The 19,941-nt window shown below is 36.3% G+C and overlaps 2 protein-coding genes across 2 annotated transcripts; one reads left to right on the top strand and one right to left on the bottom strand.

Moving 5' to 3' along the window:
* Window positions 1-304: 304 nt before the first annotated feature.
* LOC147538051 (calcium-transporting ATPase 2, plasma membrane-type-like) lies at window positions 305-6,094 on the bottom strand. Its single transcript, XM_086639456.1, has 7 exons — window positions 5,449-6,094; window positions 4,653-4,707; window positions 2,624-4,572; window positions 2,369-2,527; window positions 1,519-1,690; window positions 1,143-1,441; window positions 305-720 (listed from the first exon to the last, which is right to left on the bottom strand). The coding sequence occupies exons 1-7, from the start codon at window positions 5,623-5,625 to the stop codon at window positions 475-477; spliced, it is 3,057 nt and encodes a 1,018-aa protein (XP_086495582.1). The 5' UTR covers window positions 5,626-6,094; the 3' UTR covers window positions 305-474.
* Window positions 6,095-9,041: 2,947 nt separating this feature from the next.
* LOC147538050 (uncharacterized) lies at window positions 9,042-14,855 on the top strand. The gene is made up of 5 exons (XM_086642936.1): window positions 9,042-9,154; window positions 9,238-9,323; window positions 9,500-9,817; window positions 13,924-14,168; window positions 14,358-14,855. The coding sequence occupies exons 1-5, from the start codon at window positions 9,042-9,044 to the stop codon at window positions 14,853-14,855; spliced, it is 1,260 nt and encodes a 419-aa protein (XP_086499062.1).
* Window positions 14,856-19,941: the final 5,086 nt, after the last annotated feature.

Raw genomic sequence — 19,941 nt, 5'->3', positions numbered from 1 at the left:
TTTTTATTGAGACAAACTTGCTCACTCAATCTTTCTTCAAGAACTACAACACCAGAAGTAAATAAATAACATTAAGAAATGCAGACACGAAAGAACATTAGTTGAAGCTCTGGACATAGCTTTTTTGTGTTTCAGTTGAGCTTTAAGCAAAAATATTGATCATTAGAACTGATAAGATACAATAAATGAATAACCATAAAAAAAGATTCTACAAGACAAGTTAAAAACATCAATGTCGAACTGGTAGTAGTGGGAACAGTTAGGTTGGTGTAAAGCTTTCGCCATTTCCCATCCCTCCGATCAATTTAGGTAAACTCTAAAATCCATATTGAAAGTCTGTCTACAAAAAGTTGTGAGCGTAAATCAGCAACAAAAGCAAGCATTTCAGCCCTAACTTTGGCGCATATGCTCTTTCGGGTTATAGAAGAATTGGTTTTTCCAACCGTGTCATTCACAAAAATACCGGAAAGTACTTCACATGTCAACAGGGATCATCTTGACTAAGGCAGCAATTGGCATGCCGAGAAATCCAATGAAAACACTCATGACCCATTGGTGTAATGTGAGCGGGTAGGTGTTTGCAAAAGTACCGAGAAACTCGATGATCATGATTTGGAATAGCACAGTGCAAGAGAGAACAGCCACGAATACATAGTTCTCTAGTATGCCTTTAATAACATTGATCTTCTCCATCTCTCTTGAGCTTATTTCATTAAAAACCTGCACAACATTATCGATTGCAGTGTAAGTAGCATTTTCCACCAATGACGATTATGCACCTGAACTAAACAAGTCAGACTGAGACCTTGCAGATTCAAACAAGTGAGGCTCCAAGCATTGATATCTAAAGAATTACGGGTTTGACCAGTTCTGAGTCGTTTGGCAGACTGGAATTTGTTCAGAGATGTTTGGGACTCATTTCTAGTATTCTTATTTTTGATTGACAGAGTGACGGTCGTTTCAGATCTCTATTATTGGATGAACAACTGGATCTTGTTTCCTATTCAACGTCGAAAACCCAAGAACAAAATGAAATGACTTTCCCCACAGTTAATGCATGAATCACTAATTCCCGCCAATACTCACTCGGTGATTTTTGCCGTATTGGAGAACATTAAATTATATAAGAGCAAGAGATATACCTGACAGAAGACAAATGAGTTAAAAATTAGAGTGTTCAGAATCAGATCTGATTCAGGCCCGTCGAGATTGAACTTCGATTTTCCTGCAACCTGGAGATACCATATTACAGCAAACTGATAAATAGATTGTCCCATGATATTCCTCCACATGACATTGCTGATGAAGTTCCCTTTTCTTCCAACTGGAGTTCGCTTCATTAGTTCGTCATTAGGAGGCTCAGTGGCTAGTGCAAGTGCTCCGAGTGTATCCATGATCATGTTGACCCATAGAAGCTGAACTGCTGTTAGGGGAGCATTTCCTGAATGATCGGCGTAAAATAAGTTATAAACCAGCTAGAGAAAAAAAAAAAAAGGAGTATGCGGATTTTGTTATTACCAGTTAAGCAAGCAGAGGAAAAGTTAACTATCAGGGCAACTACGTTGACTGTCAATTGGAACTGTACAAACTTTTGAATGTTAACATAGACTGAACGCCCCCATTTGGCTACTGTGACGATTGTGGAGAAATTGTCATCTAGGATTATAACATCAGCGCTTTCTTTTGCAACCTGCAAATCGAGGGAATCAGACCTCTAATATATTATATATAACTAGTAGGTTATCATACATAAAGAAGACTGCTCAATTGACAGAAGAAATATGTCCCTTCGAACAGATAAATAGTCGGAAATAGAGCAGATAAGGCAAAGTCAATCCATATGATAACCAAATCAAGTAATACATCTCAAATCTGATAATCACGGTCAATCTGATCTGTTGTTTTTGAGAGGGTGAAGCCTAGGATTCTTGTTATTTCTAAACTACACCTTGATGCCTTTCCATGAATTTCTCATGTATAACCAAAGCCATAGATACAAGATATACTAGAAACGATCTGAATTAATATATTAAGCTCATAGGTAGTCAAAGAACTTCATATAATGCGTTGGAAGATTTTACCAAGTTATTTACTTTTGCCCATTTTAGTTTTCTAGTCTGGGCTGTAGAGAACTTCTGCTTTACCCGTAATACAATGATTTCATAGATCTAATCAGAAGAACTGAAGAACAAGCCACACTACCATCAAGAAATGGTAGAAGCAAAACTGACTTGGTGAGATATAAGGATGCATCGGGTAGACAAAAAATCATCGACCAAGAATAATTCTTAAGCTGTAATGCTTTGAGCTGAAAAACTGAAAACGGAAAAAGGAACTTCTAGACAATTTTAAGGCGCAGGATAATTACCTCAGTTCCAGCAATTCCCATTGCAAGGCCAATATCTGCTTCATGAAGTGCTGGAGCGTCATTTGTACCATCACCAGTCACTGCAACGACTTCGCCCAAAGAGGTTCTTAAGTGTCTCACCAGAGTATGCTTATCCAGAGGCGACGATCGAGCCATCACCTGAGATTAAAAAGAAAAATTAATTGTTGTTTTTCAATAAGTCCACCACGACACATTCTCAATCAACATCGAGAACAGGATCTTAGATTTTTAAACCTGAATTTTTGGAATTTGTTCTTGTAGTTCCTCTAAGCTCTTCTCTCGAAATACAGGACCCTCGATCGCTATACCACCATCTGTTAGAATTCCACATTCCCTAGCAATTGCCTTTGCAGTGGTTATGTTATCCCCTGTAACCATCCGTACTGTGATCCCAGCAGACCTACAAATTGCAACAGCTTCCTTTACCCCAGGACGAACAGGATCCTTAATACCAACAATGGCTACACACGTGTATCCAGTAAGTGGAATTGGATCTGAGGGAGAGTATCCCTTTTCCATTTCTACATAAGCAAGGCACAGAGTTCGAAGAGCTTCACCAGCGAACTGTTCAATTATATCAATCAGATGATCGACAGAAGATTTGTCCAGCGGAACAACTTCACCATTAGGATTTATAACCTTGTCACATGCAGCCAGAATTATTTCTGAAGCACCTTTGGTGTGGGAACGGAGAACTCCTTCAGATAGTTGTAGCACTACCCCCATTCTCTTCTTCTCGGAGTTGAAGGGTTCAACTTTTACGATTTCAGATGATTGGCGCTCAGCGTGAAAATCTCCACCAAGTGACAAGCCAAACTCTAACAGAGCAGTCTCCGTTGGTGATCCCAAGATCTCATGTTTCCCTTCTTCGTTAACTACAACTTCTCCACCTGTGTTAGTAAATATCGACTGGAGAAGGATCTTTAAAGCAGAATCAGGAATTTCGGAGCACAAACTACGATTGTCCTTTGAATTTACTTCCTTGACATTTCCACAAATGCAGGTTTTCACAACAGCCATGTGGTTTGTTGTAAGTGTGCCAGTTTTGTCACTGCAAATAGTTGTAGCAGATCCCATAGTCTCACAAGCAGCAAGATGACGAACAAGTGCTTTATCGTTCATCATCTTTTTCATGGCGAAGGCAAGACTCAAGGTCACTGCCAGTGGCAACCCTTCGGGCACTGCAACCACAACAATAGTAACTGCCACGGCAAAATACTCCAGCATCTCTAAGGCATCGTCTCCAGACCAACTCCACTGGGTCCCATCTCTCAGCTTTCGGCTAAACAGGGTCTGTACCAAAACTGCAAAGGTCACAACAGCGAAGAACAGACCTATCTTTCCGATGATAGTTGCAACCCCATTGAGTTTGACCTGCAATGGAGTTTCATCATCTCCTCCTTCACTGAGAGTAGCCATCAACTTACCCCATTGAGTTCTCATGCCGACAGTAGTCACCAGCATCTTGCACGACCCATCTTGAACTTTTGTTCCAGATAAAAGGAAAGGATTATTAGAAGTAACCATCACAGGCTCAGCCTCTCCTGTTAAACTGGATTCATTTATAGAGACAGAAAATCCAGATACAAACAGCCCATCTGCCGGGACTTGATCTCCAATTCCAAGATGTACTAGATCACCAGGAAGAAGATCATATATTGACATCTTCTGCCTGAACCCATTTCTTGTAACCTGAATGCTGATCTTCTTCTTCTCCTTGTCTAAATCCTTGAACTGTAGTGATTGGCGGTAATCACTGGTAGCAGTAACAAATACAACCAACAGGATACTTGCAACTATTCCAAGACCATCATGTGCTCCTTTCGGCCATCCTTCCATTACTATGCCGACAATAAGAGATACTAATGCACAAACACCTAGAATCATGAGAGTCATGTCCTGAAGGGCTTCCCAAACAAAAACCCAGAAGCTTCGAACTTGGCTTTCAGTGAATTTGTTGATACCATAAAGTTCCTGCCGGCAATTCAATGAATCCGCATTACCAGTAAGCCCGTTCACTGTCGATGTTCGGAGCTTGTTTGCTATACCTTCTACCCCACCATGCACTTTCAACTTCTTTACATCATGGCCTTCAACAACTGAACCCAATTCTTCAGCACAAATCTCAAAACCCGCAGCCTTTACATCATCGGGCACAATGTATTCACTAGGTAAAGTTATACCTGAACATAACCAATGGAATCAAAATGAATAACTATAATAACTAAAATCAGCTTTGTGTTCGAATTAGCAAAGATCTTACCATGGATAAATTGCAGTGCAGCTTTAGAAACCAAAACTGCAACTCTTAACTTTTCCTACAATATGTGGGAGAGCTCGGTTATGAGAAATCACAACAAATCAAATAGAATCTCATCTGCCTTTCAAAGGTGCGTCCGTCTAACAACTTGAAAAGAAAAATTTTACAAAATTAAACACATCAGAATTCTCTATGCGTTATCGAAGTTTTAGTGACTACCCATGATAAGTTGGGGAACCAAATTGCTAGTTTTGATTCCCTTCGATCATTTGGGAACACCTCAAAGATATCATTATATTAGTTGAACCAGATCATACAATTAAGCCAAACCATTAGATTCAACCCTAACTGTCAAATACATGAATATGTTTATTCATCTATTCTGTCAATTCCTCTGCATTAGATCTTAATCCAAAGTTTAGAGTCTCATCCTTAATCACCCTTTGGTTTCAATATCTTACAAAAATTGCAATCCGCAAGCTGATCCATACTTTTTATAGTAAGTTTTAGCTTTTAATCCATTTGCTGATTTGCATTAAAAGAATTACCATTAAAACGAGTAATGCTAGAGAACAAGAAAAAGTAGGATCAGAATCATGAAAAACACGAGTCAAACTGACAATTCATATAGGATTTCTGCCTAGAGTATGTCTGGTTTTTCTTGTTCCCTAGCATTTTCCAATAAAAACACCTAAACCAAACTGGCAGCTGCACAAAAATATCTAAACTTGGAGAAGAATTATATAAAATGAGTAACAAATGGAGAAAAATAAATCATGAAAAAACCAAAAAGAAAAACCTGATTGGTTTTACGCATAGCCTCGGCCTCATAACGTTTGGAGAGGTTAGCAGTGAACCGAAACCTCCTCTTAGGGTTCTTGACAAATCCACAAACATTTCTCCATCTTTGAAGTGCTTCTTCAGATGAATTCTTTGCTAGAACTCCTCCAAAGTTTTCATTCAAATAACTCTCCATTTCCTTCTTCTTCTTCTTCTTCTTCTTAATGAATAATCCTTATTCAGACAAGCTCTATTCAAATGTTACTCGTTGTTACATGAGTTATTTCCTTTCTCGTCTATATTCTGTTTCTGCTCCTTCCGGGAAAGAGTTGTATGGAATAACTGAAGATCAGACTAGCAAATAATCAATTCGTACTGAATTTATCTTCTTTTTTTTACTCTTTCGGATTCATGAGGTTTTTCAAAAAGGAAGAAGACGGGAGAGAAAGAGGTAGAGCCGTAGAGAGAGAGAGTGAGTGAAAGAACAAGGGAGAGAGAATGGGATCCGAGAATTGGTGAGAAACGAGAGCGTGTGAGTTAAGAACGGAAAAGAGAGCAGGTCCTTGTTCATTTCCATGTTTTTCTAATCAGACAGAAAACGTCCGAGTATTTTGGACTGATATAGAGGGCGGGTGGGTAGACGAGGTATTAAAGGCCAGCGCTTTGAGGAAAGCAAAATAGTTTCGGGGGTATGAAATTTTAAAGGGAGTATGTGAAATTTTAGAAATTTTGCCGGGTATGAAATTTTAAAGGGAGTATGTGAAATTTTAGAAATTTTGCCGGGAAACAAATTTTAAAGGGAGTATGTGAAATTTTAGAAATTTTGCGGGGAAACAAATTTTAAAGGGAAATTAAACATTGCTTCTTCCTCTTCTTCTTCTTCTTCATCATCTTCAACTCCGGCCACCATTTCCGACAACCATCCCCGGCTACAGCCACCACCATTTCTTCCTCCTCTCCCCTCTCTCTCTCTTATTGTTTGTCTCTCTCTCTTAGACCTTCAAATACAAATCCTAACCCTAAATATCGATCTCTCTCTCTCCCTCTTTCTCTTAGTTTTAAGGGTATCTCTCTCCCTTGGCCCCTCTCTCTCTTACCATCTCTCCCTCTCTCATACACAGTTCCGGCGAAGGAAGCTCTTCCTTCGCCGGAACAAGACCTCGAGGAGGGTTTGGTGAAACTCTCCTCGAGGTCTTGTTCCGGCGTAGGAAGAGCTTCCTTCGCCGGAACTGTGTATGAGAGAGAGAGAGAGAGATGGTAAGAGAGAGACGGGTCGAGGGAGAGAGAGCGAGTTTAGGGTGAATGAAAGCGAAACTGAATATTAGGGTTTGGTGATCGGAGAAAACGAGATCCAATGATAGAGAGAACGAGATATAGTGAGAGAGAGGCAGTGAGATCGATAAAGAGAGAGGCGGTGGTCGGATTTTGGTGAAGATGGCGGTGGCCGGATTTTGGTGATGATGGTGGTGTCCAAATTTTGGTGATGATGGTGGTGGGAGGATTTCGGTGATGATAGTGGTGACCGGATTCCAACAACCCTTGCTGGAATGGAGAAGAAATGGTCAAAAAGTTTGCTTTCCCCCTAACATTTGGAAAATATACAGGTCAACTATTGACTAGTTTTTTACGTAGTCTTCACACCCCGGAAACTATTTTGATTTCCCCAAAGCGCTGGCCGGTATTAAATACTAACACTTTTTTTAAGGGTTATTTCCCAAATAGCCCCTAACTTTGTGACCAGCTTCCTGCCTAGCCCCTAACTTTATCAAATATACCCAGATGAGCCCATTTTTCAGTTACCGTTAGCACAACGTTAACTAGTCATCACCTTCTCTCCTCCATCTCATCTTCTCTCTCTGCCACCTCATCTTCTCGCCACCTCATCGTCTTCACCGGCGAGAGGTTAGGGGCTAGGCAGGAAGCTGGTCACAATGTTAGGAACTATTTGGGAAATAACCATTTTTTTAACTTTGGAGAATGACGACTTATGTAGTAAATAATTTCAAAATAGCTGAAAAAGCCACAATCTTTTACTATTACTCATTTCCTATCAAAATATTAAGGCTAACTAGAGGTTAGGTTTAAAATAATTTCGTTAATTATTATTCAGGTCAAAATTTTAAAAGAATTTTTTCATTATTCCAATAATACCTTTGTTCTATTTTGCTTTCTCTCTCTCTACCTCACGACTACAACTCGACGGGAGAAAGCTAGGGCAGAGATTTTTGATTGAGAAGACGATGATTTGAAGTTTTTTTTCCTTCCTTCACTGATTCATATGTAGTTCTAGGTCTTCATCTTCTCTTAGTTTTCTTTTTATACAAAGAATTAGGAGTTTTTCATCTTGCCGAAGTTTTCTACTTCACTGGTTCGTTCCATAATTTGTTCATCAACATTCACATTTGTTTCCTAAGTTCATCTTCTTTACTGTAAGTTAGTTTTCTTAATATTTAACCTAGTTTTATTTATATAATAGATTATTATTTATCTTTGATTTGTTTGCTCTGTTTATATTCCTCTATCTACTTGATCAATCGTCAACCCTATACATGAACTGTTTATTGGGTTATTTCCATAATGGCCCCCAACTTTGTGACCAGCTTCCCGCCTGGCCCCCTACTTTACGAGAAATACCCATATGGCCCCCTTCCGTTATAACACCGTCACTCTCTCTCCTCCATCATGTTTTCTCTCTGCCAACTCACGCCACATCATCTGTTACGCCACCTCATCACCTTCTCCGGCAGAGGTTGCCGGCCGGCCAAATTTCCGGCCGGCGACCTTCAAACTAAAAAAATATAAAAAAAAAATTTCCTCTCTTCCTCTCTCTCTCTAGAAATTTTTTTTTTTCCTCACCCTCTCTCTCACTCTAAAACTCCGGCGAAGGCCCTTCGCCGGAGTTTTAGAGTGAGAGAGAGGGTGAGGAAAAATAAAATTTCTAGAGAGAGGAATAGAGAAATTATTTTTTTTTTTAGTTTGAAGGTCGCCGGCGACCTCTGCCGAAGAAGGTGATGAGGTGGCGTAACAGATGATGTGGCGTGAGTTGGCAGAGAGGGAAAACATGATGGAGGAGAGAGAGTGACGGTGTTATAACGGAAGGGGACCATATGGGTATTTCTCGTAAAGTTGGGGGTCAGGCGGGAAGCTGGTCACAAAGTTGGGGGCCATTAGGGAAATAACCCTTGTTTATTTTATGTATTATAGGTTGCTTTATGTTTATTGTTTTGATTTTTTCATACATGGTTTGTTGGTTCTGATGATTGAGTAAATATTTATTTCTGATGAATCTATTCTGCAAATTGTGTTTGCACAATTGGGGTAGAACTGCAAATGGTGTTTTCACAATTGGGTAGAACATTACTTTTGTATTTGCAGCATTGTTAACAGATTTTTGATGAATCTTCAAACCTAAATATCAATTGTTTATTTGATGTTATTATAGATTGTTTTTGGTTTTGTGTTTGATTATTTTCATACATGGTTTGTTGGTTCTGATGAATGAGCACATTTATTTTTGATGAATTTGTTCTGTAAATGGTGTTTGCACAATTGGGTAGAACATTGCTTTTGTATTTGCATCATTGTTAACATATTTGTTTCGATGTTCAGGAAATGGATTTAGTTGAGTCATCTAATTCTTCATCTTGTTTTACTCAAGCTGGTTCTTCATCGAAGTTGTTCCAACATCCTCTCCGGTCTGAATCTTGGGGATTGTGTTTACCGAAGTTGGTCAGAAGTTTGAAGGAGGTGCTGATCAATTTAGGTTTGCATTGAATAGGTATTCCTTCAAATTTTGTTTTGAGTATAGAATGAAGAGGAACAATGCTCATCGGGTAGTAGTAGTATGTCCGATTGAGGGTTGTGGGTGGAAGGTTCATGGTTGTTCAAGTTATGGTATTTCATCGTTATTTTATTTGAATAAATATGTTCCTGAGCATACTTGTGGTGGGGGTTTTACTGATATAAACAAGTCATCAGTTCATTCTAGTGTTGTATCTAATTTGATAGAAAGTGAAGTAAAGGTTGATCCAAAAAAGAAAAACAAAGTTATTATTAATTTTTTCAATCAGATTATGGTATTAAAATCCTGCACCATATTGCTTACAATGCAAAAAGAAAAGCACTTGTATCTGCATTTGGTGATGAGGAATTTGGATATGCTAAACTTGATTGGTATACGAAGTCCATTATGAAGTGGAATCCTGTTAGGTATGTGCAGTTACAACTTCATATGGACACTTATCAGTTTAAAAGGGTTTTTATAGCATACGAGGCTTGTATTCATGGCTTTAAGTACTGCAAGCCTGTTATTTGGATTGATGGGACGCATCTTAAATCCAAATATAAGGGGACTTTACTAACAGCTTGTGCAAAGAATGGTAACGAAGGTATGGTTTCTTAAGTTAATGAATTTATGTTTAGTATTGTGTTATAAATAGTTGTTTGCATCATTGTTACTCGATAAAGGATTATTTGACATTTGAATATGAAATTTTTTCTGATTAAATGTATGCAAAGATAATTTGCTTGAAACTGTTGTAGGTACACTTTTTAAGGTTTCTGTATGCAGGCACATGATTGGAATAATGTGTGGTATTGATGAGTTCGCTAGAACTCAATTATTTATTATCAAAATTATGTTTGTTAATCATTAAATTTGATAAAATTTGTTGAACTGACGTGTTTTTCAGGAATAATCGAAGAATAGTAAATGTGGATTCAGAAACTTTAGCTTTTTCTCCATATTCATTCCTCCGAATGCTTCATTGTTTATTTTGTTTTTGTTTCGCTTTACTATTTTATTTCCTCGTCAAACTCCAAAGTCAAAATTACTATTTTACTAGTTTTAGATTGAGACTAGATTTGACTAGTCTCTGCGGATCAACCCCGGTCTTATCGGGATAATATTACTTGACGCATGTATACTTGCGGGTGGTGACCTTTTAGGGCCATCAAGTTTTTGGCGCCGCTGCCTGGGACTAAGTTTTAAATTTGTTTTAATCTTGGAATGTTTTTATTTTTGGTAAGGTTTGATTTTTTGGACACTTTGAGTTGCTTTTCCATTTTTGGTGTGTAGAACGATAAGGAGCAAAGAAAAAGGCGCAACAAGGAGAGGAGCTCAAGAAGAAGAAATTTACATTATATTTTTAGTTATTTTTATTTTTGGTGAGAGAGAGACTTTAGACTTTCTAGTTTTTATTTTTTGTTTTAAAGTTTTGACGCTAAATTGGAGGGCTTTTAAAATTGTAACCGAAAACCAAAACGAAGCCTCGGGTTCGAACACTCGAGGGGAGAGTGGCCCGGGTCGTCTACAAAGGTCATCGCCCGTCTAAAACGGGAGGTAACTTGTTGATCACCCACGAATCTCCTGTCAGTGGGTAATTGTGTGTTTCGTGTGCCTAATTGCTTTAACCGAATTGTTTAGTATAAGCATTCTAGTAGGGCAATAACCCAATTGAAAGATAGGAGACGAATTTCATCACCGTTCTCTTGTCCAAATAGGTAACAACATTCACGATCCTAAACCTCACCTAAAAATTAAAATCTGATTTAGACATTAACCCCTAAAGTTTCGAGCTCATAGGATCTTTGAAACAATTGAGGGACTTAATTTTTATTTGGGCATTCCTAAAAAGGAAGTGTCACTCAATTCTTTAAAAGATCACCTCGAGAAGAGGAAACGTTACCGAAGGTAGGACGGCTATCACAATGTTCATCGTTGGCTGTCTCCAAGAATGTGTGACCGTAGTACTTTGACGGAGTAACCCTCATAACAAATTATAGTTCAAGCTTTGTTACAAAGTAGGAGCTGTCTAGATTTTTAGGGTGAATCTGACAAACTCATTCACTAAATCTAAGTCTAATCAACTTGTTGCTAAATTTTGTTTAGGTTGCTTGGTGGAGTTAGCTTGGTTGTGCTTGCTTTCCTTTAGGGTCTTCGTAGTGATTCTTTGGTTTCGAAAAAAAAATAAAAAAAAATAAATTAAAAGAGAGATGGATAGATCGTGGTCCCAACATAATGTCAGAAGGGACGAGAGTTATTCAAATCTACCATGGTGGTACTTAGCAAATGGTCAAAATAGTGTTCGTCAACCTAGCTATAATTTGCATAATGATGATCGTTGGGATTATTGTCAACCGCAAGAAGGTAATGAGTCTCATTATAGATATTCTGATAGATCATCTTACATTCATTATAATGGAGAGTCATATGTTCCACACGTGTCTCGTCCTAACTGGGATAACAGTGGAACTGTTGACTCTACATCTTTGTTGCACCAAACTATGAGTATGCTAGCTAAGAGTAATGGAGAGTCTTATATGCCATGCGTGTCTCAACCTCAATGGAATAACGGTGGAACTGTTGACTCTTCATCTTTATTGCACGAAGCTATTAGTATGCTAAGGAGGAGTAATGGAGAGTCTTATGCTCCACACGTGTCTCAACCTCAATGGGATAACGGTGAAACTGTTGACTCTCCATATTTAGCATCACCTTCATTAGCCCAAACTGTTAGTGATCTTCAAAAGAGTACTTCCGAGTTTTGTCAGATTTTAGAAAAAAGACTGAAAATATTTGCAGAACTATACAACAAATGCTCTGTAGGACAACTAATGTTATAGAAGAGGATTACCAAGATAATATAGAACACAATACACAACACCCTGTGTATAATGATGAGGATACAATCTTAGAGGACTATAGTTTTCCCGAAAACATCGTTATTGAGCCCAAATGGAACCAAATATTGAAATATCCTCTCAGTGTGCCGAATTTGAAATCCTTTAGACCAAAATGAAGAGGTTGCTAGAATTGAAGATGATTTGAAGTCGTCTGACTCACTTGGGGACGTTTGATGAGTTCGCTAGAACTCAATTATTTATCGTCAAAATTATGTTTGTTAATCATTAAATTTGATAAAATTGGTTGAACTGACATGTTTTTCAGGATTAATCGAAGAATAGTTATTGTGGTGCATATTCGACAATTAGATATCTATAAAGGGACTTGAGCTTAAAATATTAAGGGTGGTCGGATTAGATTTGGAAGTGACATTGATGGGCACGTGAAGGAGGATTCAATTGTAGTGATATTAAGTCATCACGCAATATGCATGAGTGGTCAAACATTTGATTTGTTTCCGTCTATTTTTAGTGGGACCAACTCATTAAAGGGAATAATCACCCCATCAATTATTTGCTTCTTTATGAACAACACATCTCCACCCATTACTTTCATTCTTACACATTTAATACCATGTTGGTTGGCACCAAATTAACCAAGTTATGGTTCACGTGGGAGACTTCCAAATGAGATTCAAATTGGATTTACTAAGTTGACTAATTTTCATTCCATCAACAACAAAGCAGCATAGGAGTTGGCCGAGATTGACATGAGGGAATTAAGGGTTATAAAGTAGGAGCTCTTCAAAAGCGAATTGGGGGGGGGGGGGGGGGGGGACAAAGCCACTGGGAAAATTAGAGGCAGCCGAGCAAGGGGATTAGGATCATATTGGATCAAGAATAAAAAGGGATAGCAAGAGAAAAAGAGAAAAAGATAGTGATCAGAACTTAAGTAACACATTCAGGTGATTTCTTTTAATATCATTTTGTCTCTTTATTGTAATGAAAATAATTCTTGATCATATGTGTTGCTAAATCTTCACCTAAAGTGGAAGATGAAGCCCCAAACTTGGTTAAATAATTTTTCCTTTCTCTTTTCATGATTATATTGGTGTTTTATTGTAGACAAAAACTCTTATTCAATTTCTTCTAGTTATAACATGTGATAGTCAATTGTTGAATCGTTAGTATCTTTTAATCGAAATATAGGTTTATCTGTTTAGTTATTGAATATGTTCTTTTATAAAGATAAATCTTCTGATATTTGGATAATGGTAATTTAGCAAATATTGAGTTTTAAAGTTAGAAATCATGATTAAGTTAAAGAGAATTTATTTATCATAGTTCGAGGTGGATTCAGAAACTTTAACTTTTTCTCCATATTCATTCCTCTGAGTGGTTCATTGTTTCTTTTGTTTTTGTTTCGCTTTACTATTTTATTTCCTCATCAAACACAAAAGTCAAAATTACTATTTTACTACTTTTAGATTGAGAATAGATTTGACTAGTCTCTGCGGATCGACCCCGGTCTTACCGGGATATTATTACTTGACGCCTGTATACTTGCGGGTGGTGACCTTTTAGGGTAACCTTTTAGGCCCATCAGGTATGCAAACACCTGTTTGCATGTTTGTTATTTGTTTGCATCTGTGTGTTCTACAACCATATTTGCAAATATATGTCATGCAAACATGTTTTCATATTCAACCTCTGCAAATATATGTCATGCAAACATGTTTGGTATGGTTTCTTAAGTTAATGACTTAATATAGTATTGTGGTATAAATAGTTGTTTGTTTAACCAGTCTTCTACTTGCAATTTATTTATTTAACTACGTTTTCTTTTCAAGATTTTTTACTATTGCTTTAGCTGTTGTTAGTGTTGAAAACAACTCAAATGGGAATTGGTTTTTAGAGAATTTGGCTCGTGTTGTAGATAGAAGTCGTACTTATACTTTCTTGTTTGATCGTCACCCGAGTATTATCAAAGGAGTTATTGATCTATTCCCAGATGCATACCATAGTTATTGTGTGTGGCATATTAGGAACAACATAGTTAATGCAATTGGTTATGGCGCTCAAAGAGCAGATTACATCGAGTCTTTGTTGTATCGGGTTGCTCGTGCGTTGACTAAGGATGAATTTATCATTCATTTTAAAGATATGGAGTTAGTTGGTGGTAGACATTTGACGGATTTCATTAAGAATTGTCCATTTGAAAAATGGGCAAACTCTTATTTTTTTCGGTAAAAGGTATGGTGAGGTTTGTTCATCCTTATGCGAGAGTTATAATTCATGGATTAGGGAGGAAAGGGACATGTAGCTAGTTCTAATGTTAGTCGTATACGAAGGATGGAAATGATGCAAACAAGACTTAAAGTAGCTGAAAAGTGGACTAGTTTGTTCAGTCCGGAGATGGATAAGATCATAAGACAAAGGCATAAGTTCGGTTCTACATGGAAGGTTGTAAAGTCGTCGAAGTATGTGTATGAAATCTGTTCTTCACTATCTCAATTAGTTGATTTGAGTTCATTATATTATTCTTGTTTGAAATGGAAAGTTGAATGCATCCCTTGTGAGCATGCTATTATTGCTATCAAGTATGATGGACGACCAATGGCTGAATTTGTTGAACCATATTTTACGACTGAGAGCTTTAAGAGTACTTATGCACATGCCATTATTCCCATCCCAAACGGTGACGAACCAAAAGAGTTTGCAGTAAATGAGACGACCATTAATCCGCCATCAAATAAGAGACCACCTGGTAGGCCAAGGAGTGTGAGAATTGAGAGTGCTTGAGTAGCCAAGTTTAAGAAGAAGAAAAAACGTGGACGTTGTGACAATTTATCGCATCACAACAAGAGAACATGTGCAGCAATATTGAATTAAGATTAATTTTGACATTTTCATTTCTTTATTGTTACTCGATAAAAGATTATTTGACATTTTAATGTTACTTGATAAAAGGATTATTTGACATTTTAATATGATATGTTTGTTTTGGTTAAATGTATACAAATGTATTGTGTTGCAGGCAACTGTTCTAGATATACATTTTAGGTTACTGTGTTGCAGAGACCTGATGAGAACAATTTGATATGCAAACAATTGGTTGCATCCATATGGTGTGCAAACATGTGTTTGCATCTGTGTGAAATGCAACCATGTGTTTGCGTCGATATATCCGTAGCAGCCAGTGCTTTCAAAGAGTTGTCTCCAAATAAATTTATTGAAATTGTTGTTTGCATTTTGTTTGTTTATTGCAAGCAGTTGTTAAACAATAGATAAATTATGGGGGTTCGGGCGCGAAGCCCCCGATCTTTTGAAAAACATTCATTATACATTTAATATATTTGTTATTTTTCACATTGTATAAGATTCATAAATGAATAACTTAACTTCATGGTACGCTAAGCTGGGAGTGGCCTTGGTCTCAGCCTGAACTAACAGACACAGGCATGGCACAAGCGAACATAATGGACTTAGTGGCTTAAAAACAAGCCATTTACTAGTTCAGTCCACTTTACGTCCTGAGTGTTACATTGGCTTTTGAAAAACATTCATTTGCATTGACATTTTAATATGATGGGCCATCAAGATTGTTTTTTAATAAACCAATTCATTGGATTTTAATCGATTATGCTACTTTGGCTTTTAATCAAATGGAAAATACACTGTTTGTAGTTATTATGCAAACATCGTTTGCATTTTTGTTATGCAAACACTGAGTTGCAAATCATGTCTGCAAACTCAGGATGCACTTTTTTCCCAGAATCATTTAAACAATGACAAATTAACATAATACCTATTTATATTAAAACCTGATGTTCATACACTCCCATCATCATTCAAACAAAATTAAAAAAATCAAATTTTATCATATCATGATTCAAATGTTAATCAATAATGCAGATTCTTAATCTTCACTAATTGCTCCTGAAACCCAAGGTTTGTTTGCAGAATCACTTACGAATTTTGCTGTTTTAGGCATTTTACTTTTGTGATCTTTGGATGTTTTTGAGGGGTTGTTCTAACAATTTTGTTTCATTGATTTTGTCCACCAAAGCATTAATGAATAACTTTGCATCCTTTGAACATCGTGCAGTCGTCTTTGATGTGTTCTTCATAGAATTATAATGAAACAATTTTTGATTGATTCTGTCGAAGGCAACAAGGTGCCAATGGAGCCCTTCATTACTTTCATCTGCTGAACTTGTGTTGAATGTAAATAAGAATCACACACTTTTTGTAAGCTTCTTTCAGCCTCTTGGTTACTAACTCTTCAATTGTGCCTTTGGAAGCTTTAAAATTCATCAATGTCTACAAATATAATGGGTTTCATCTAATTAGACAACTAACCTAAAATAAATACTCCCTCTGTCTCATATTAAGAGTCTCACTTTCCTTTTAGAGATGTCTCATATTAAGAGTCCCATTTCCTTTTTTATCATATAAAATCCATCTACTTTCCCACAATACCCTTACCTTGAGTCAACTATAGTTTGTTGGAATTTGTTTTTGCAATAAAAGCACTTAAATGTTTAGTGAGGAGGGAAAATGAGACTCTCTTGAATTTAGACTTTTCTTCTTCAATAAATAAGGGTACAAATGGAAGAACAAAATATATGAAAAAAAGTTTGAGTTCCAAAGCGGGACTCTTAATATGAGACGGAGGGAGTACAAATTAGTAATGATTGAAATAACTTACCCCATATCATTGAACTGAAAACAACCGTCTTACCCCATATAATTGAACTGAAAACAACCATGAATTTGTTAAATTTTAGTTTATGTAATATATACCGATCTATTACTTGGCTGTCAACAAACTGATTCATAAGTAAGGCTTCAATGTATTCTCCAAGGATGATTATGTTTGAATTCCTGTTCCATGCAATTGAACTATAAAACATATGCAATATAATTAGTTCAAAAATATTTTGCAACCCATTGTTTGCATTTACTTATTGCAACTCATTATTTGCGGACAAGTGTATGCAACTAATTGTTTGCATGTCATTATTGCAACTCAATGTTTGCATAAAATAGTTAGGTAGTTTTCACAGAAAGAAAAATAAATTTTGAAGTAAATTTGTCACTACCTTTTGTTTGTCAATGCATAGAATTCTTTAACTATATTCATTTCTTCTTTGTTGATGAGGTTCCGAATTTCCGAAGTATCCCACTTAGCAAATGCGTCATTATCTCTCACAACAGAGTTTTTGAAGTATCTTCAGTTACTTGATCTATCTTCTTAATTGCAGAACCCTTGATATGTTGCATTTTACTTTTAACTTCTTCGACTTGGATTCTTTTTTCTCAGATGTATCAAAGTCCGAAGTTTCATCCTTTTCTGGTTAGTCTTTGTACCAACCTCCTAATTTTTTGTTCCTAAACTTACTTGATCTCCATCATTCAAACCCTTTATGTTGATGGTACTTTTTAACTTTGAAGGTACTTTCTTTTCAGTACTTTTTGACTTTGTAGCTGACTTCATCTTTGACATGTTCTCATCAACCTCTTCACTACACTTTGTTTGTTTTGTAGCTTTCAATTGCTCATTTTCTTTTATAAGAATCAAATTTGATTCTCCTATGCAGTACAGTTCTTCTTTCAACTTATTTATTTCTTCATCTTTAAACTTTGGAGTTATTTTCTATTTTTCACAATCAGCTTCAAGTTTCTTTACTTGTTCTTCAAGATGCTTCGAATGCGAATCATCAGCATTGTTTGAAATAGTTAATATTCCACCAGCAATCATCTGGTCTTCATTTTCCGAGTGTGGAAACATAAAATTATCAGAAACTTGAAATTGAACAGTATGTTTGCAAATTTCAGTATGCATTAAACATACGAAAACATCATATGCAACTACCAACATGTTGTTTGCATCACTGTGTTATGCAAACAGTTGTTTGCAAACACATGTTTGCATCAGTTTGGTACGCAAACACCTGTTTGCATCAATCTCCAATGCAAACATGTGGTTGCAAACAGTGTCCAATGCAAACATGTGGTTGAAAATAGTGTCCAATGCAAACATGTGGTTGCAAACAGTGTCCAATGCAAACATGTGGTTGCAAACAGGTGTCTGCATAAATATTTTTTAAAATGATTACAGTATGCAAATCAAAATTTATGAGAATAGTATAACATACCTGGTTCTCTGATATTTCTTCTAATGTTTGAAGAAAATCAAGCTTCATGTGATCCAGACTCCATCTCAGAATTCGAGGACATTTGTACTTCTTTTGTTGGATTCTTCTATAGAGGTTCGTATGCTCACAAAACCAAAACTACATAAAGTTAAAAGTAGAATAATTGTTATACGGTTCAGTCTAAGTAATCAAATTACATAAAGTTAATAAATCATATAAATAATTGATTTTACCGGAAACAGAAGAAAACATCATGATGTCTTTGATGGTTTATCAACATTTTCTTCAATTGATTTCATCATGTATTTGTGGATCACTGTAGGCCATGAAATAGAAATGATGTTTTCAATTGACCTAACTAAATTTCTGAACGACATTTGAATTGTTGTTCCAGCTTGTGTTGCGAAAAGGAATGATGAAGCTAAATGCATTATTATCAATTTAACAAGATCATCTATATGCTCAATTTTTTCTTCAATGAACTTTTCAACAACCGTTTCTATAAATGATGTAGAAACCTTATGAGCTTTTCTCCAAAATAAGTTCTAACAAATTCTTCTTCTTTTATCCCTTCGAAGGGAGAAACAACAACATCTTCCTTTGGCAAACCCAGTAGGACAGCCACAACATCTATTTTAAATTCCATTTCAACATCTCAAAAAACAAAATTTTCTCTCTCTACAAAATATCTACTGACAAATTCATAAATGATAGAGATTGGTCTTTCGTAATTTGTTTTCTCTATTTCATCACTATAAAAAGCTTTGAATAGTTCCCCGAAAGGTGATTCCGTCAAAGCTTTCACTTGGTTTAAACTTAGTTTCTCATATATTTTTTGCATGAAAAGTGCACCATTCTTTATAGTGCATCTATAACATGTTGTATCATAGTTTTTCTTCGACACTTTGTTGCTGTCTTTTTTGACTATTTGTTTTTTCTTCACCTTTCTTAGTCATTTCTGCATACATAAAGAGAAATTATTAATGAAAATACTATTTGCAGAACTAGAATTTACATATGAGCTAATACAAATAGTATTTGCATATCTACTACTGCAACTGGGGTTTGCATACCCTATTTACAAAACCAGTATAAAAAACCCATACATAAACCCATATGTAACTGGGGTTTGCATATCCTACTTACAAAACCAGTATAAAAAATATTGAGTTTGTAAACCCTAGATGCAGATCTACTACTACAACTAGGGGTTGCATACCCTATTTAAAAAATTAGTATAAAAAATATTGGGTTCGTAAACCCCAATTGCAGATCTACTACTGCAACTAGGGTTTGCATACCCTATTTACAAAACCAGTATAAAAAATATTGGGTTCGTAAACCCCAGTTGCAGATCTACTACTGCAACTAGGGTTTGCATACTTCTTTTAACCCATAACAATTAAGAGAAAAGTCATGTTATCAGAATCCATTAAACAACCACGAACAACCAAAAAAAATATGTTTAACACTTATTTTAACCCATATGCCTATGTAAAATTTGACTGTAAACCCCATACATAAACCCAGAAAGTTCGAAAAAAATCTTCAGAAATGGAAAGATTTAATGAATTTATACTTACTTTAGTGTTGATTTAGTAGATTTTAGTGAAATCGAATGGTTTCGAAACCCTAAAACTCGAAGAAGATGAGAGTCGTGAAGTCGAAGTCTCTGCTATTCGCGAGGGAAAAAATAGAGATTTGATTTTTTTTATTTCTGAAAAGGC

This window comes from Eschscholzia californica, unplaced genomic scaffold (assembly GCF_041429995.1).
Source record: "Eschscholzia californica isolate CP2 unplaced genomic scaffold, dmEscCali1.0.p SCAF_5, whole genome shotgun sequence".
NCBI classification, from domain to species: Eukaryota; Viridiplantae; Streptophyta; class Magnoliopsida; order Ranunculales; family Papaveraceae; genus Eschscholzia; species Eschscholzia californica.
This window is presented reverse-complemented; position numbering and strand designations above follow the sequence as displayed.

Bases quoted from the DNA above. Each gene is read 5' to 3' on its own strand.
- LOC147538051 (XM_086639456.1), bottom strand. From the start codon at position 5,625: ATGGAGAGTTATTTGAATGAAAACTTTGGAGGAGTTCTAGCAAAGAAT. The intron at 1,442-1,518 runs GTAATAACAAAA...CCGATCATTCAG, and splicing joins TTCCTCTGCTTGCTTAACTG to GAAATGCTCCCCTAACAGCA. The intron at 721-1,142 runs GTATATCTCTTG...AATGTTGTGCAG, and splicing joins ACTCATTTGTCTTCTGTCAG to GTTTTTAATGAAATAAGCTC.
- LOC147538050 (XM_086642936.1), top strand. From the start codon at position 9,042: ATGGATTTAGTTGAGTCATCTAATTCTTCATCTTGTTTTACTCAAGCT. The intron at 9,818-13,923 runs GTATGGTTTCTT...CTATTGCTTTAG, and splicing joins TGCAAAGAATGGTAACGAAG to CTGTTGTTAGTGTTGAAAAC. The intron at 14,169-14,357 runs GTTGCTCGTGCG...TTCATGGATTAG, and splicing joins TCGAGTCTTTGTTGTATCGG to GGAGGAAAGGGACATGTAGC.